This window comes from Coffea arabica, chromosome 8c (genome assembly GCF_036785885.1).
Source record: "Coffea arabica cultivar ET-39 chromosome 8c, Coffea Arabica ET-39 HiFi, whole genome shotgun sequence".
In the NCBI taxonomy this organism is placed as follows: Eukaryota; Viridiplantae; Streptophyta; class Magnoliopsida; order Gentianales; family Rubiaceae; genus Coffea; species Coffea arabica.
In genome coordinates, this window is record NC_092325.1 from 41088478 (window position 1) to 41104864 (window position 16387).

At 34.4% G+C, this 16387-nt stretch overlaps 1 protein-coding gene across 1 annotated transcript; it reads right to left on the minus strand.

The window, feature by feature from the left end:
* Positions 1-2026: 2026 nt before the first annotated feature.
* Positions 2027-3071, minus strand: LOC113706439 (glutaredoxin-C6-like). Its single transcript, XM_027228343.2, has one exon. It carries the CDS (start codon positions 2914-2916, stop codon positions 2473-2475), a length of 444 nt encoding a protein of 147 aa, XP_027084144.1. The 5' UTR covers positions 2917-3071; the 3' UTR covers positions 2027-2472.
* Between the last annotated feature and the right edge of the window lie 13316 nt (positions 3072-16387).

The window sequence follows — 16387 nt, forward strand, 5'->3', positions numbered from 1 at the left end:
TTCTTGAGGGCTTATTTTTTAAGAATATTTTTCAATCATTCTTTTCTCGTGCTCGTCACATCTCTAAAAAGTGCTACAATAATCGTTTTTCCATGAAAACTCTCAGGAAAAAAAAAATGCAATCCAAACCCAACCAGTTGTTTGGGATATATAGCTGCAAATGTTGAAGAAGGTAAAGCTTGCTCCCATTGGTGAGGTGAGTATCAAAGCCTTGAATATATGAAGCACGCAGATATTATGGAAGAAGCATCCTGTGCAAACTAACCACGTTTGCTGATGACCAGCCAAAGGAGTGGTTGGCAGATTCAGGCATAAATTTCAATCTTAATCACATCAATGAACAATTTTCTTTTCTGGTTCTTTTTCACTATTTTTAAAAAAATTCTGGGAATCTTTATTACAATAATTCCCCGCCAACTTCTTTCCACCTTTTCTTTTATGGCCACCACACCAGTCATTGCTGCTGTTGTCCCCCAGATTCTTTCTTTTGTGTTGCTTCATCTTCCATGTATGCAGCTGCATTTACGTGTATTTGTCTTTGTCTCCCCACTCTTCCTTTTCTGAGGTGTATTATTCAGGGAGAAAACATTATACATTATACTAGCTTTTGTCTCTTTCTCTTCGGACACCACAAATTCCGTCAAACCCAACAAAACTACACTTGAAGACACTCCTCGTCTTTGGCACTTGGCAATATGAGATTAGTGCCAATTCATATACGACTTAGCGCATACGCTGTCACGGACGATTGGATGATTGGCAACTGTACAAAATTTGAATTTTAATTTAAAATTCGGATTAGCTGTCTGTCAAATACTCAACGGCGATAGCGTATGTATAAGATTAATTATTAATATTTTATGTATATATCCTGATGTTTAGCCTTGGTTATCTTCTTATTAAAAATGCCAATTAACCACAAATTGATTGTACGTAGTTCAACAACTTCAACTAGTTGGCAATAGTATCTAGATTAACAATTACAAATGAAGTTTCATTTTACTAATGGAACGACCCTTTAATTCAACAAGACAAGATGACCGAACAAGTCCACATGGGATATCATGATCATATATAATTATTAGAGCCTATATATATTCATATATAGCAGCAGAGCAGCAAACAAAACTAGTCATCAAGGGGGGCTGTTGGAGAAAGAGCTGTGAATTAATTCAAGCAACACCCTCGAATTTTTAATACGAATATGGTACGCAGCGAACTGAAATGAATCATGCAACGATCTTCCCCACCAATTTTCATGGTTCAGGATTCAAAGCTTCTTGGGATCTGATAAATTTCAGTAGTAAAAGATACTTAATTAGTCAAGGCTAACAACTTGCGGTGTTCCAAGATGTATTATACAAATTGATTGAGCAAAACTTGGGTGGATGGAGCAGGCATCAATCAAATTCGTTCGTAACCCAACAAAATAAAGATGGATGGTTGATTCCCTTTTGGTACATTTTTAGTCAGAAAAAGAAAGTGTGAGCTGCTGATCTGATGCAAAAGCAAAGGCACCACAGAAAAGAAGAAATTGTGATTCCAAAATTGTCCATGAAACAATGTCCAAGTTCTATATGAGAAGATCAAGAATATTCCTTCACTCACACATTGATTGGGGATTGGGATATTCACATTCAGTGACTGGCCTCACCTTTAATTAAAATACTAGCTGCTGCTGCTACTACAACTCCATGTGCTTTTGCAAGTTTAATCACTGCAAAAAACTAGAAACCCCCTCTGGTCCCTTTCAATTATATATAAAGCCACGGAATAATTAATCACGCATCATTGGAAAGTAAAAGATTTCTAAAATTATTATGGCAAAGTGGAAACCTTCCCCCCCCCCCTCCATAGTCCTTGGGACCTTTTAAATTTAAGGTCTTTAATTGCGTGAAATGAAGAAGATTATAAAGCCGGAAAAAGCCACTCCATTATCACAAAATAAAAGGTCTGACACGTATCTAACTAGTTAGCATCAATTGAATTCATCTCATCATACCACAACAAAAAAAAAAAAAAAAGCTGCAGCCAAGCTCTACCACAATACTCCAATTCAGGAACCAATAATACAACAACCTCATACTAATAATTTCTGCTAAATTTAGTACACAAATTTGATTGAACCCACACAAGTACTACGTACTTAGTACACATGACAATTGCCACCTCATTAACTGGAATATGTTTTTCCTCATTAACTATTGTCCTTTCAACTAAAAACCTAGTACTACACTTAAGCACAATCATGGGAAAACATCAAACTATGAACCAATTATTATGTTTTTTTTTCCCCTAATTTTTCTTCTTTTTTTTTTTTTTTTTTTTTTGGTTGGAACTTTCCTAGGGGGACTTCAACTTGAGCTTAAATTACAGACATATTTTGCTTCTTTTTCCTTCTTCCCGTTAAATGTCCCCAAAACAAACATGAAAATATAGTATAGTAATTAATAGTAGTACTACTTAGTATAATCATAATACCATATCCCTAAGAGCACCAACTTCCACGAGCTTAGGCACAAGATGACCGCTTAAGTGAAGTGCCACCAGGCTTTCCCAACCACCAATACGTGTTCCGCCAATGAACAACGCCGGCGCACCACCACTACCACCACCACCAGCACCATCTCCGCCCTCTTCACCATCCCGTCCGGCGGGAAGTGCGTCGATCTCGTCCTCGTCTAATTCTATGACGGTAGGGTGGACCCCGATGGCAGCTAGCAAACGTCTCATAACGTGGCACATGCAACAAGAAGAGCGGCTAAAGATGATCACCGGGTTTTCCGATATCAGCCGCTGGATTCTCATCTCAGTCGACTCGCTCACGTCTATAGCCAGCGGAGAACCGGTGGATGGCGTCAGCTCTAGCCTTACTCCGCCATCCGACAGCAACCCATATCGCCGGGCACCTTGCATGACCACCAGCAGGGCAGCAACACTAGCATAAATTGAAGTGGCTGAAAATAAGTAAGCTTCTTGGAAGAATGGTTTTTGTTTGTCAGCGGGGGAGGTAAAGCCTTAAAAGGAGAGGAGAAAGAGGGTGTGGGATACACACACACACACACACACATATATATATATATATATATTATGCTAAATCAAATGAGAGGAGAGAAATGAAGAGAATGATTAAATTATACTTCTACGAGTCCTACTAGGTAGAAGTAGAATTTTTGCACTAGCTGTTGTGACGTCATATAAAGTAACATAATGCGTAAGTTACTTTATGCTGCTATTTTGTGTATTTAGAGAAGTCAATAGTTGTTGTTGTATGGTACTCTGGTCCTTGTGTGGAAATGTTAGAACATGGAAGTCACACGCGCGAGGGGCAAAGAATGTGGTGCTACGTACTTGCACCTTAGGACAAAGGAGGAAAAGACATCAAATTCGTTCATGACGTGTTCCTTCTTGGCCTCTACTCAGACATGAGGAGCTACAAGTTTTTCTCCTTCTTGGAGAAATGCTTCATTCTTAATTAAAGTTTGCCTCCCTAACTTGCTTGCTCCTTAGTGACACTTTACTCCTCTAAATTTTAAATATATACACTTTTTTTTTCCCTTATAGTGATCAGTCAAACACTAGAGATGAGCTTTCCATCCAAAATTTTTATAGATTGGCTCGCTTGCGCGCCCGCGCATACACACACACACATATATATATTGGTTATATGGAGCATGTTACAGTTTAAATGAAAGAAACTTAGCAGGGTTGTATTTTGATCATGCAAAATATAATGTATATTTTGGCCCATTAAAAAGTTAGTGGCTGATAAATTGAGCATAGCTATAGTTTAGGGAGAAAATATAACTAGTGCTCATTTTATAATACCTACGTCCTATTATTCATATTATTTTTCACTTTTTAAATGTCCTAATTAACATAAGAGACGTATTTAAAAGTCAATACCAATTCACACAACTGGTTATTTTACCATTCAAAAATAGTTTTCACATATACCAATACACTTCAAACTATTTATACTAATAAGGGTTATATTGCAAATTCACCACATTAGACTTAATAATTTATTGTTTTGTGAAAATAGGAATCCAGAAAAACTATTAGTACTTTTTTAGAGGAGGGATTACTTTTCTTCCCCCTAAAGTTACGTTTTTGTTTCTATTGTTGCTCAAAGCTCAATGTTTGATTCATTTAACTATTGGGATGATTTTATGCAGTACTCCATATTTCATATTCTAGGGTTACGATATAGGCAAATCATATTCTATTACTAATAATTCTTGGTGCTTTGTGGCTGTAGTATGGGGTATTGTAAGAATGAATGGATATATGATGGCCTGAAGCATATGCTTTTTGATAATTTTTTTAATTGATGAAACGTCTATTCTAAATTAGACCACTAATTACTCATATCCAATCCAAAATACGCGGACAAGCTTATGTTTTGAGCAAGATGGGCCATACCGGTGTCTAATTTCACCTTTTCCTTTTTCTCAATGAAATGATGAAGTGCTAATGACAAAGAACCGATACACTAATTCCGTTGAGAATTCATAATTAGATGCCAAGTATGTCAAAGGAGAGGTATAGTAGAAGAAGAGACAAGTCTCTTCTTTGTTTTCTTAATTGAGACTAATACCAATTTTTATGTGGTCCTTCTAAATGTGAGGTGACTTCCCTGTACTAAATGAAGATTTATGTACGTGTCTTGGGAGGACATTACCTCATGATTCAATTATTTTTAAACAATTTCACTAATCCCAGTCCATTTCATTTAAGATTAAGAAATCAAAAGAAGCCCTTTGAGCTATCCTGTTTAGATTGCAATTTTTTTGAAATTTTTGTAGAAAATACACTGTAGCTATTTGATGTACATGAAATAAAAAATAATTAAAAATAAAAATGATCAATTGGCTAAATATGCCACTCTTACCCCGGGATTGGTGAGAGTTATATGACTATCAAAATATATGATCGAAAGAAAAAACGATTGAAAAATTTTGTTCACGAATATGTATAAAATTTTGATTAAAAAAAATGAAATTTCAAGCAAGGCTGGACTAAAATCCAAAAATTCGATAATCACCATTGCAAGTTTCTGAAGAACGTCAATTAGAGTTGGCCGTTGACCACCTAATACCTTTGATTCTTGGGGTAACAATTACTAATACTATATAGCAAACAAACAGCAAAGGGCGTGTGAAGTCAAGACTCGATATTTGGGTATACGGTCCCGATTGGAGTGGCAAAGGGCAGATCACATGGACCGTTGGCGTACGCTAGAATTATTAAAATGCCGCATGACGTCATCTTGACTGCGACCCGGATTTTGGTGGGCCATGTGTGGTGGGCCGACCGCTGACGTAACTCAATGCCAACTAGAACTGAAGCTGACGTGTAGTAATTTACTGCTTAGTCTGCTGCTACTAAATTGTCTCCTTATGGTGGACTCCAACTCCCAAAAGTGGGGCCAGACCTCCCTCCGGGATGACGTAATCATCGGATCTGAGCTTGCAGTCCTCGTCACCCTGACGTCGTCATATAGACACGTGGCTCGCTGTGTTACTTTCCTTCGGCTATGGAGATTGTGGGATTAGTTCCATTAGTTGCTTTTCCATTTTTGTTTTTTCGTTAGTCTTGGGATGGAGTGGACCACTGGGAAACCACCACGTGGTTTGTCGGCGTGCAGCCCGCATTCAAGTGAAGATGATGCGCATCCTTTTTGTACAGTAGAGTACCGCTTTTTCAAATTTATTTTTAATCTTTTACGTACCATCAATGCATATACGAACAAACGGGTATTAAATACATGTCACGTATATTTAATTTTAAATTTTAAATTTATGTCAGCTTGTAGCATGTATTTAAATGAAGATGATCTACGTCCTTTTAGTATAGTAGAGTACCACTTTTTCCATTTTTGTAATTTTTTTTACGTACTATCAGTGTATATATGAACAAACAGTATTAAATATATTTCACGTAATTTAATTTTAAAATTTATACATATAGAATAAATTTGCAACTATTAGTATAAAAAAAATTTACTTTGCAACCACTTTTTCTTTTTTTTTTTTTATAAAAAAACAATTGTTTATGTACTATCAATGTATGAACGAATGGTGTTAAATATGAGTAGCGTACCACTTTTTCCTTTTTTAAAATTTTTTATTACTATCTACGTACGAATGGTGTTAAATACATGTCATGTAGTTATATATATGTCAAGTAGTTTAAAAAAATTTTACACTGAATGTGTTTGGATAGTGGGTTATTTGAGATATTTTTACTGTAGCACTTTTTGTGATGTGATGTATGTGAGATAAAAAGATAATTGAAAAGATAAAAAGTTGTATTAGAAATTGTAATGGTGATGTAAACAAATATATTTGAAAAAATAACCCACTATCCAAACACACTCAGTACTGATAGTATTTACAAACTTAGTCCATTTCCTTTTGTTTTATTCTTCTTATTAAAGAGGGATTTGGGGTAGGTTGTGCTTTGTAATTTCTTGGGGTTGTTGTAATTTTTTAATTATTTAATACAATAACGTGGATATTGCATTTGCATTTGAGTATAATATATGTTGTATGAAATGCAGCCAGATGGAGACGGAGTGTAACAATAATGGGTTTAATTAATTGTGTGTGGGGAGCGAGTTCCCACCATCATTGGTTTTACGTCATTCAACCCAAAAAAGAAAAAAAAAAAAAAAGCGTCAAGCTTAACCGTTGATGGTGGTAACCATGGTGTCTGCCATGGCCAAATTTTAAGATTAGGGATTGCATCAGTCATAGAAGGAGGGCCCTTTTCATTTGCTTTTGTCTTTGCCAGTTCCTTAACTGCCTGGAGCCCGTTTGGATTGGCACTCTTTTGGAGTTTTTACTTTTTATTATAAAAATACACTGTAATACTTTTTTTTAAAATAAATGATAAAAATGGTCACTAAATTATCTATAATGGCACGTACGGTCTAGTAGCCAATATTTTTTGGGGCTAAAAAGGCCTTTCAACTCATTAAGACAGGGGTGCAAACGAACCGAGTTCGAGTTAATTTTGTGAAGCTCGACGAGCTCAAAATATCGAGCTTGAGCTCGAGTTCGAGCTTAAAAAATAAAAAATTATTATTATTATTTTATTTTTAAAAAATAAAAAATAATTATTATTATTTTATTTTTAAAAAATAAAAAATAATTATTTATTTTTAAAAATGAATAAAATAATAAATTTTTTAATAAATAATAAAATATTAGGAATATATATGTAATTTTACTATTAAAATAAAAAATAAAAAATATATATATAATTGAGCTCGCGAGCCAATGAGTTTAATGTTTTTGAACTCGAGCTCGAGATCGAGATCGACTTAATTAGCTCGAGCTCGACTCGAACTCGATATTGACGAGCTCGAGTCGAGCTCGTATTCGAGCCGTTCGCGAAACACCCCTACATTAAGACGAGCCTTTTGGGTCATATTGTCCAATTTAACTAGTAAATCAATCGAAAAAAACGCATTTGAACTACTATTATAAGTTTTCAAGGGCAAAAATGCAGGTCATTTCCGATTGATTTAGGAGAGAATGACTCAAAAAGCTTGTTTTAAGGAGTTGAGTGATTTTTTTGGCTAAAAAAAAAAAAATCGTTGATTAGATTGTCTCGTTTAAAATTGTTTAGTGACCATTCTTGATATTTTTTCTTATTTTTTTAAAATGTGATGCACATAAAATAAAATAAAAAAGTGATTGAAAAATATGATAAAGAATATTCTAACAAATATTCAAAAAAACTTTCTACAAAAATGTGCATCTAAAAAAGTACCAAAAAAAAAAAGATTTTAGTTTTCAGTTGTACCAAGCACATCTAGACTTCCATGTTAAGATTTTGAGAGTTTTGAATATTTGTATCACAACTCAATGGATCGATGACAATTTTATGCTGTCAGTCGTAAATAATTATCAGCCTATGAATCTTGATCGATTTTTTTTGGGAAAATCGTTCAAAAAGTTCCTCACATTTTACAAAATGACTTTTTTTATCCCTTACTTTTAAAAGTATACTTTTACGTCCCTTACAAATTCATATTGATTAAATTTGATTCCTATTTAGGTTTCCAACTAGTTTTTTGTTGGAATCCACCACGTGCCTTGCACGTGATCATTTTTTAAGGGCAAAATTATCAAATCAAAATTTACATAATTCAATCCATAGTCTCTCACATTTCACAAAATGAATTATTTTGTCCCTCACATTTCACAAAATGAATTGTTTCATCCCTCACATTTCACAAAAATGAATTTTTTCATCCCTCATATTTTATAAAATAAATTTTTTCATTTCTCATTGTTCATGTGTATGAATAACTTTTTTTTAAACTAATTTATATATTTATTTGATCTCACTTGGACAATACAAATAGCATGTAATATATCTTTATTTAATTTTCATTTAAACATACTGTTTATGTGAAATTAAAATAGATATATATATATGGGTTTAAAAAATTTGTTAGTTTTTCACTCATGTTCATTCCTTTTACTCGAAAATTGAAAACAAAGAAGATATTTAATTCTAAACATTATCAAGTGTTTATATCAAATTAAATTTAGACAAAAAAAAAATAAACAAAGGAAAAGTATCACAAAAAGAAGTAAGTAATTGACACTTTCAAATTTTAAAATAATCATAAGGTAAGAAATTCAATTGTTGGACTTAAAGGTAGCGAGTAAAAATTTCAGATTTAAATTGTAATTTGTTAGCATGACTATAGAATTCGAATTAACACCGATTAATTGGATACTCTTATTAAACAACTCAATAAATGAATTATTACTAAAATAGAAAAGATTACAATATTGAATAGATTCACATGGTAAAATCACATATATATATATATATATAGGTTTAAAACAAAATTATTAGATTTAAAGCCATGTATATATTGATCTGTTTAGGTGAAATCAAATAGAGATATATTATATATTATTTGTACTGTTTAGATAAAATCAAATAGATATATTCATGAATTTAAAAAAATAAAAACTATTCGTACACGTGGTCAATGAGAGATAAAAAAATTCATTTTGAGAAATCTGAGGGATGAAAAAATTTATTTTGTGAAATGTAAGGGACGAAACGATTCATTTTGTGAAATGTAAGGGACAATAGATGGATTATGTAAATTTTGATTTGACAATTTTGCCCCTAAAAAATGATCACATGCAACTCATGTGATGAATTCCGACCAAAAACTAGTCGAAAACCTAGATAGGGACTAAATTTAACCAACATGAATTTGTAAGGGACGTAAAAATACACTTTTAAAAGTAAGGGACGAAAAAAGTCATTTTACAAAATGTGAGGGACGTTTTCAACGATTTTCCCATTTTTTTTTTCCTTGTTTCGTATCGATTCTCAACTGCTGACTTGGTTTGCGTATTATCATTCCTTGTCCCGTTATTATATCGACCAGATTGTGGCGTAACTGATGCTACTAACTCTCCTAAGAACCTTAAAATCTTTAATTTGTGCCTAGTACGAAAAGATTCTTCGTGTGATTGGAATCTTTCTACTGTTTCATAAATATGTTTCCCTCCCCTGGAGAATGATTTGGGATTCTTGAACTGGAATTGACTTAGCAGTCAGCAACCCCTCCAGCACATTCCTGAAAGACAAAATGGTCGTCAAAGCAGATTCACTTTGGCCTGCACAGCCTCGGCCCCAGAGGGAATCGTTTTCCCAACTTCCCCACCCACTTAGGCCTTTGCCATGCAACTTTAAAGTCGATCAATGGGAGGGAGATACAAGTGTTGCTCATAACAGCACTCAAATGAAATCATTTTTCCACTATCTCTTTGTTTTTTTGTACCGAAAGCTAAATATTGATTGGACAGCAATTTTGAGAGATTGGGGAGAGACGATGAATAATTGGCCAATTCATAGAAGGCGATGAAGAGATGTTGTTATTGGACTTCTTGTATCATATATGGCCGAATCTCCAAGTTCATACGTTCGAAAAATGCAAAAACTATTGCAGGCAGCTTATATCTCCCCAACCTTTATTTTTGAAAAATAAATTTCTACTCCACTTTGATAAAGTTGTACAACACATCCTCCTTGAGTTGATCAAAATGATAAAGTTTGTGTCATGATTTTCTGTCAATTCAAGTTTGAACCTTCCCTTAGCACGTTTTATTTCTTGTATGATTGACAAATTATTGCACGAAACATAATTTTCTAAATACGTTGCAAGTTAAGTTACCTTAGCAGCAACAAAAGAAGTTGTACTAGTACAGTTCACTATTGTTGGTCTTGTTTGGGAGTGCGGGGGTAACGGGACCCTTGGTTTTGGTCACCAATCACCATGCACAGGGCCAAATCGCCATGTCAACGATTGAATAGTGATGGAAGGGATTTTCTTCTTGTGCGATTATCCGTGCCAATTGTATCTTAAATATTATGTGTTAACATAATAAATTTGGATACAAAAACAACATATATATATATATATATACACATGTATACTGTGAATACCACCGATTCCTAATTTGAAGATTTGAATTCTGAATTTGACAGTGAAGAGAACTTTAAGAGTCCTCCCCTAATCACTGGACCAATGAATCCCAGATAATCACCATATTGAGACAACGTTTTTTCTTTTTAGTTTCCCTGGGAGCAGGGTTTCAAGATTCAAACTTTGGACAGCCTACAACTTTTTAGGGCAATTACCTAATTACTGGACTACCAAGTTTAATTACTTTTTTTTTTGTATTTTTTGTAGAAAATTTTTTCAGCTAATATTTCTTCTCACATTTTTTAATTACCCTTTTTTTTAATCTCACATACATCACATTTTATAATAATAAAAAAATCCTACTATAGTTAATTTTTTTGTCCCCAAAAACTCTCCAGAAAGTGCAATCCAAACCAATTCCTTGCTTGGTATCGATTAGCTAGCTCGCCTGAAAATAATGCAGATTTGACGGACGGTAATAATGTTTGAGAAATTGCTGAGTTGGAAGCAGCCAAGACAACACTAACAACCATTTGTTTGCTTGTGGCTGTGGGACAAATTATCTCTACGTCACTCATGTGCTTTATCATCTAAATAATTCCCCCATATCGGGAGGCTGTTACTGGTCTGCACCACCACTAAGCAACAGCTCTTAAACCACAGATGTAAACTAAAACTTTCCCATGGATAATGATTTTGGAACGAAGCAAATACCATTATTGTTGACTTTGAGATGATCTACCTACGTCCTGCACTTTTGTACCAATAATGGTGGTAATATCCCATCATTTACGAATACAATCTTGTAGAAAACGTATTCGTACGTGTCAATTAGATGAATCATACCAATTGAAAGATTCTATGTCTGCCAGCATAGGCAACTCATTTGTGCACCCAAGGTTTTACATTTTGTAGTAGAAGTTCATGATAAACATGGTACCTAGGTCTTATCATGGATCGTCGAATCAGACTAGTGCACGTACTGATCAACTATAACTGAACAATCGTGCGTGATCAAAGTTAAGTAACATATAGTTGATGAATCTCATATGTTACTGAACAATGGAAATAACAACATTTTTACATCAATAAAACCTGATATATATATGGTACTTAACTCGATCGAACTCAATCAACTTTTGGACCTCTACATGTATGTGCTTGAATTCAAGTTCAAAAAGTTATTTGAGATGCTTAAACATCATCAAGAAGTTGCTTGGCTAGTTCACACCCTCCTTGCTTCGGGCAACCATATCCTCATTCCATGAATTATGCAAAGTTGCTCGAATTGTATTGGAACAATTAGATCCCTGTTCCCTTGACTTTATTCACGTTTGCCCTGATTTCTGTGTTCCATAGATTGAATAAGTGCATGTTTATAGGGTCTGTGTAAACTTCTGTGCATGATTGCTACTACCTAATCCCAATGCCAAGCCAAGTTATTTAGCACTAAAAGTTGTGAATTATGGTTGGTTCATGAAAGCTTCAAGAAATTCTACAGGGTTTACAATTATGACTCCAATAACTGCCCCAAGCATATTATATTTCACCTGAAAGTCATCGGAACCAGGCTGGTAGTGGTTGCAAACTTCCAATCTAAACATTATAGAATTGAAGTTTACTTCGCTATTTTCAAGGACAATTAAAATATTATGGGCTTTCTAAATTACTCATGCAACGTCAAGCGATCAGGAATATATTTGTTATTTATTTCGTTGCTTGAGAATTACTATTACTCCCTCCGTCCCACTATGACAGTTCGGTTTCTTTTTTCACACAGTTTAAGAAAAAGTAATTAATTTTGTTGGAAAAGTAAATTTAGATTGTTATTTTTCTAAAACACCCTCACATTAAATATGGTACAACTTTATGGGATGATAAAAAAAGAATCAACTCTTATTAAATGGGGTAGGTTTATGGCAAAAACTACTTACATTGAATAAGGGTATTTTAGGAAAATTAAAATACAACTATATTCTTCAATTGAAAGGTGGACTATAATTTGGGACAGATGAAAAATGAATACAGGAATATCAAAGTGGATCGGAGGAATGATATTATTGTTTCGTTAATCGTGCATTACTGAGGCAGTAATGAAATTCTTGCGGGACACTAGAGGACAAAGTATGCGAAGGTGCACGTGCAACAGGTAATTAAAGAAATAATTTGGCAGCAATCCCTCCCAACGTCTAAGCGGACAGCAATCACCTTCCTTCCGATGCCGGCGATCGCCCGTACTCCCACCCCAGACCATGTGTAGGTACAACTTCAGGTACGTCTCATTGGATCGTGTGAAATGCCACCCCATAACATTTATCTATTAGGACCTTATGCTAAAATATTAATCAGTCTTTAGGCATATAGTCTTGGAAAAATGTTACTTTATCAAAGTCTTGTGAATTGAGAGACAAGCGTTGGGAAAAAGCTTTCTCCCGTTGCGTAATTTGACCCGACTCGATTATGTATTAGTTGGGGACCAAATTGGCTTCAAGACACCAAAGGGTTTATTATACACAAAAAAAAATATATGAGGGGGTCTTTTTTTTTTTTAAAGATTATTTTTTTAAAAATAGGAAGAGATGAAATTCAATAAACAAGGAGGGAAAACAGGGGAATTGAATTCTAAACTTCTATTTCTTCTGTCTCACTTTGATAGTCCTGTTTTCCTTTTTCGTCTGTCCCAAATTGTAGTCCACTTTTCAATTGAAAAATGTACTTGTATTTTAATTTTCCTAAAATACCCTTATTCAATGTAAGTTGTTGTTACTATAAAACTACCCTATTTAATGAGAGTTGATTCTTTTTTTACTATCAATTCAAGTTTTCATAAACCATCAATTCAAGTTCTCATAAAGTTGCATTCTAATTAATATAAGGGTATTTTAGGAAAATAGTTACCTAAATTGATTGTTCCAATAAAATTAACTACTTTTTCTTAAACTGTGTGAAAAAAAGGACTATCAAAATGGGCATGTAAAACAATAAAATCAATAAAAAGTGAACTCAGCGCCAATTTTTTAGAAGGTGAATGAATATTAATAATTCTAGAGTTTCTAATAATGAGTTTACCTTTTTGGGCATGTAAAACATTAAATACAAAGATATACATAAAAATGTTCTATTTCATCTCTAATTAAACAAAATCAAGACATTGTTCATAATGTATTCTCCAGAAGATTTATTTATTTTTTTGAGTATTGTAGTACTATCTAGTATGTAATACATGTAAAGTGAAAAACATAATTTAAAAAATATGTTAAGAGAACATTATTGTTTAAAAACTCAAAAAAATCCAAAAAAATTGCAGTCCAAACAAGCCGTTAGTCTATGCAAATTTTGGGTCTCGTTTGGCAAATGCGTTTTTTGGATGTTTATCTAAAATTTTGCTGTAATTTACTGTAAAAGTTGAAAAAATGTTTTTTTTCAAGTGTTTAGATTTTTTGAATATTTTAAAATGTATAGTTTAAAATTTTTGAAAATTTTTTTGAGATTATTATAATTAAAATTATTAAAAAATTTATAGCAGTCATCAAAAACTTATTTGCCAAATAGGACCTTGATTTCTTCTTGCATGATAAATTTGAAGTCATTTCAATCACGTACAGACAAATCCATTTCTCCAAAGTCCATTAGACCACACCACCCGCCGGCTCCGTGCCGCGATGTTATTGTGCACAGAATTTATTAGGCCATCGGCGCCGGAGGCTTCGGCTTTAATAGCAGACGAAGACGTAGAACGGAGGGAGAGTGGAATCATTGGTGACTGACGACTAAAACTTTAACAAGAAACAAAAGGAATCATGGGTGACGCAAGCAAGGCAGCAATTGAGCTGAAATGACAGGTCTGTAAGAGAGAATGGGGTCCTACCATCCAACGTCATCATCTGAATCTATGTCGGCTCAATAAGTGCTGGTAGTGGAGGAGTATCCGTTTTCTTTCCTTTCTGGACTTGTTAGTAGTATTTGCCAATTCCAATGGCCTCCTCCCTCGTCCCTCAATCACCAACTATGAGTTCAGTTGCAGTTGGTCCTCATCAAGCAAGTTCTAGGTCTTTGAGTGTACGTAGGCCTAAAGAGTAAAAAGTGATCAAGATCGAGGGGTCCAATGCATTTGGTCACAAACTTGGGAATTATGAGTGGGAGAGTTGGGGCAAAGCTCAAAAGGGATGCTTTTGTCCTCTTGGGAGGTTGTAATAGATGGGAGTCCATCTTGATTGGATCATTTGGTTATGGTTATGAATTTGTGTACATAATACTTTTTTTTTTTTTTTGTCGACACAGGGGTGTTCGGGTCAATCTTTACGGGGCCCGACTAATTCCCTGCGGCCCGACCCCGGCGCCCCAACTCGGCCAGAACACGTTAAGTACGCGGAGGAATCCAGCGGAGCGGAGACTCAAACTTGTGACGTCAAGATTCACTGGTGAGAGGCGCTGCCGCTGGACCATTTATGCGGGGGCTTGTGTACATAATACTTGTGGTAGTCAATATGGAAGCAAAATTTAGTATGTATGGCCAAAGTTCAATTTAAAAGAATGCACAAATTCGTGCCTTTTTTTTTTTTTTTTTTTTAGTGTAAGTGAGAAGATTTCGAACCCAAAATCTATCATTTACACTATCTCTCTCGTACCATCAAACTCATTATTCATGGTTTTTGTATATTGCTATCTTCAAAGTAAACGCTTTAGTTTAGCGTGGATGGTATGTTTGTTTGGACAGAGGATTATTTGTCAAAATTTATTTGTTTACATCATCATTACAATTTTCAACACATCTTTTTATCTTCCCAATTACCTTTTTATCTCATATGCATCATATCACAAAAAGTGTTACAGTAAAAATATTTCAAATAATTTACAATCCAAACAGAAGTGCAAGCATGGTTAAGTGCCAAATTGATTTAGTCTAGATACAATAATAATTACGGAACTGATACTACCCTCCCGCAAGGTTATGGTTTTTTGTCGTCCTGATTTGCCAGGCTTAATAGACCGATGGAAGCCAATTTTGGAGAATGCATCTCGGGTGAGCCCAAATGTAGTCCACATATCCTACAATTGTAAAGTTAAATCCAAGCCTGGCCTGCCGAGTGAGCTCAAGATCGAACATTTCAGGACTAAAATACGACGAGCCCAACTATGGAGGAAACCAGGTGTTCTCTAATTCTCATCCATTTTGATATGTATTTTTTTCACAGAAACCAGCAGGATTCAAATGGAGAATAAGAATTAATTTGATACTAACCAATCAACTGGGCTGACTTCAAAGTTGTAGAATTACAAACCCGCCCAGTACAAGGTGGATTCCAAACACGTAGAATAACAAACAAGGGCCCAACAGAACCGGTGGAATTTGTCGGTTTTATCAGCGCAGAGGTGCTTCCTATCACTTTAATTTCTTTCGGAGGTCAAGGCATGCCATTGCTTGGATTACACGTTATTTTTATCTTATTTATTTATATTATTAATATATTTTTCAATCACTTTTTTATTTCACATACATTACATTAAAAAAATATTACAGTATTTTTTCACAAAATTATCCCAAATAATTTACTGTCCCGACACAGTGATTCTTATAGATGGCTTAGCAACGGTGTTTCAATTGATAATGAAACGGTTTATGATGATTTTTACAATTTATCTATCGATGATAGTTTAAACAATAACAAGATTCAAATTAAAATGCCCTCAATACAAAGGCCAAATCTTTATCATCTTAATTACTGGACAAGAACCACTATACCAAGTAGCTCATAAACATCACGGGTCCTTACAACACAAAAAGGAGAGACAAAAAGAGAGGAAAAACAATTGAAACCTTTAAATTAGGGAAATTAGCATGTAAATGCCATGAAAATGTTAACGAAGAAGGACTCTATGCATTCCCTCCAATAATTTGAGGAGTAAAAGCTG

What these genes read in the sequence shown, in the direction of transcription:
- LOC113706439 (XM_027228343.2), bottom strand. Translation starts at nt 2,916, where the DNA reads ATGCAAGGTGCCCGGCGATATGGGTTGCTGTCGGATGGCGGAGTAAGG.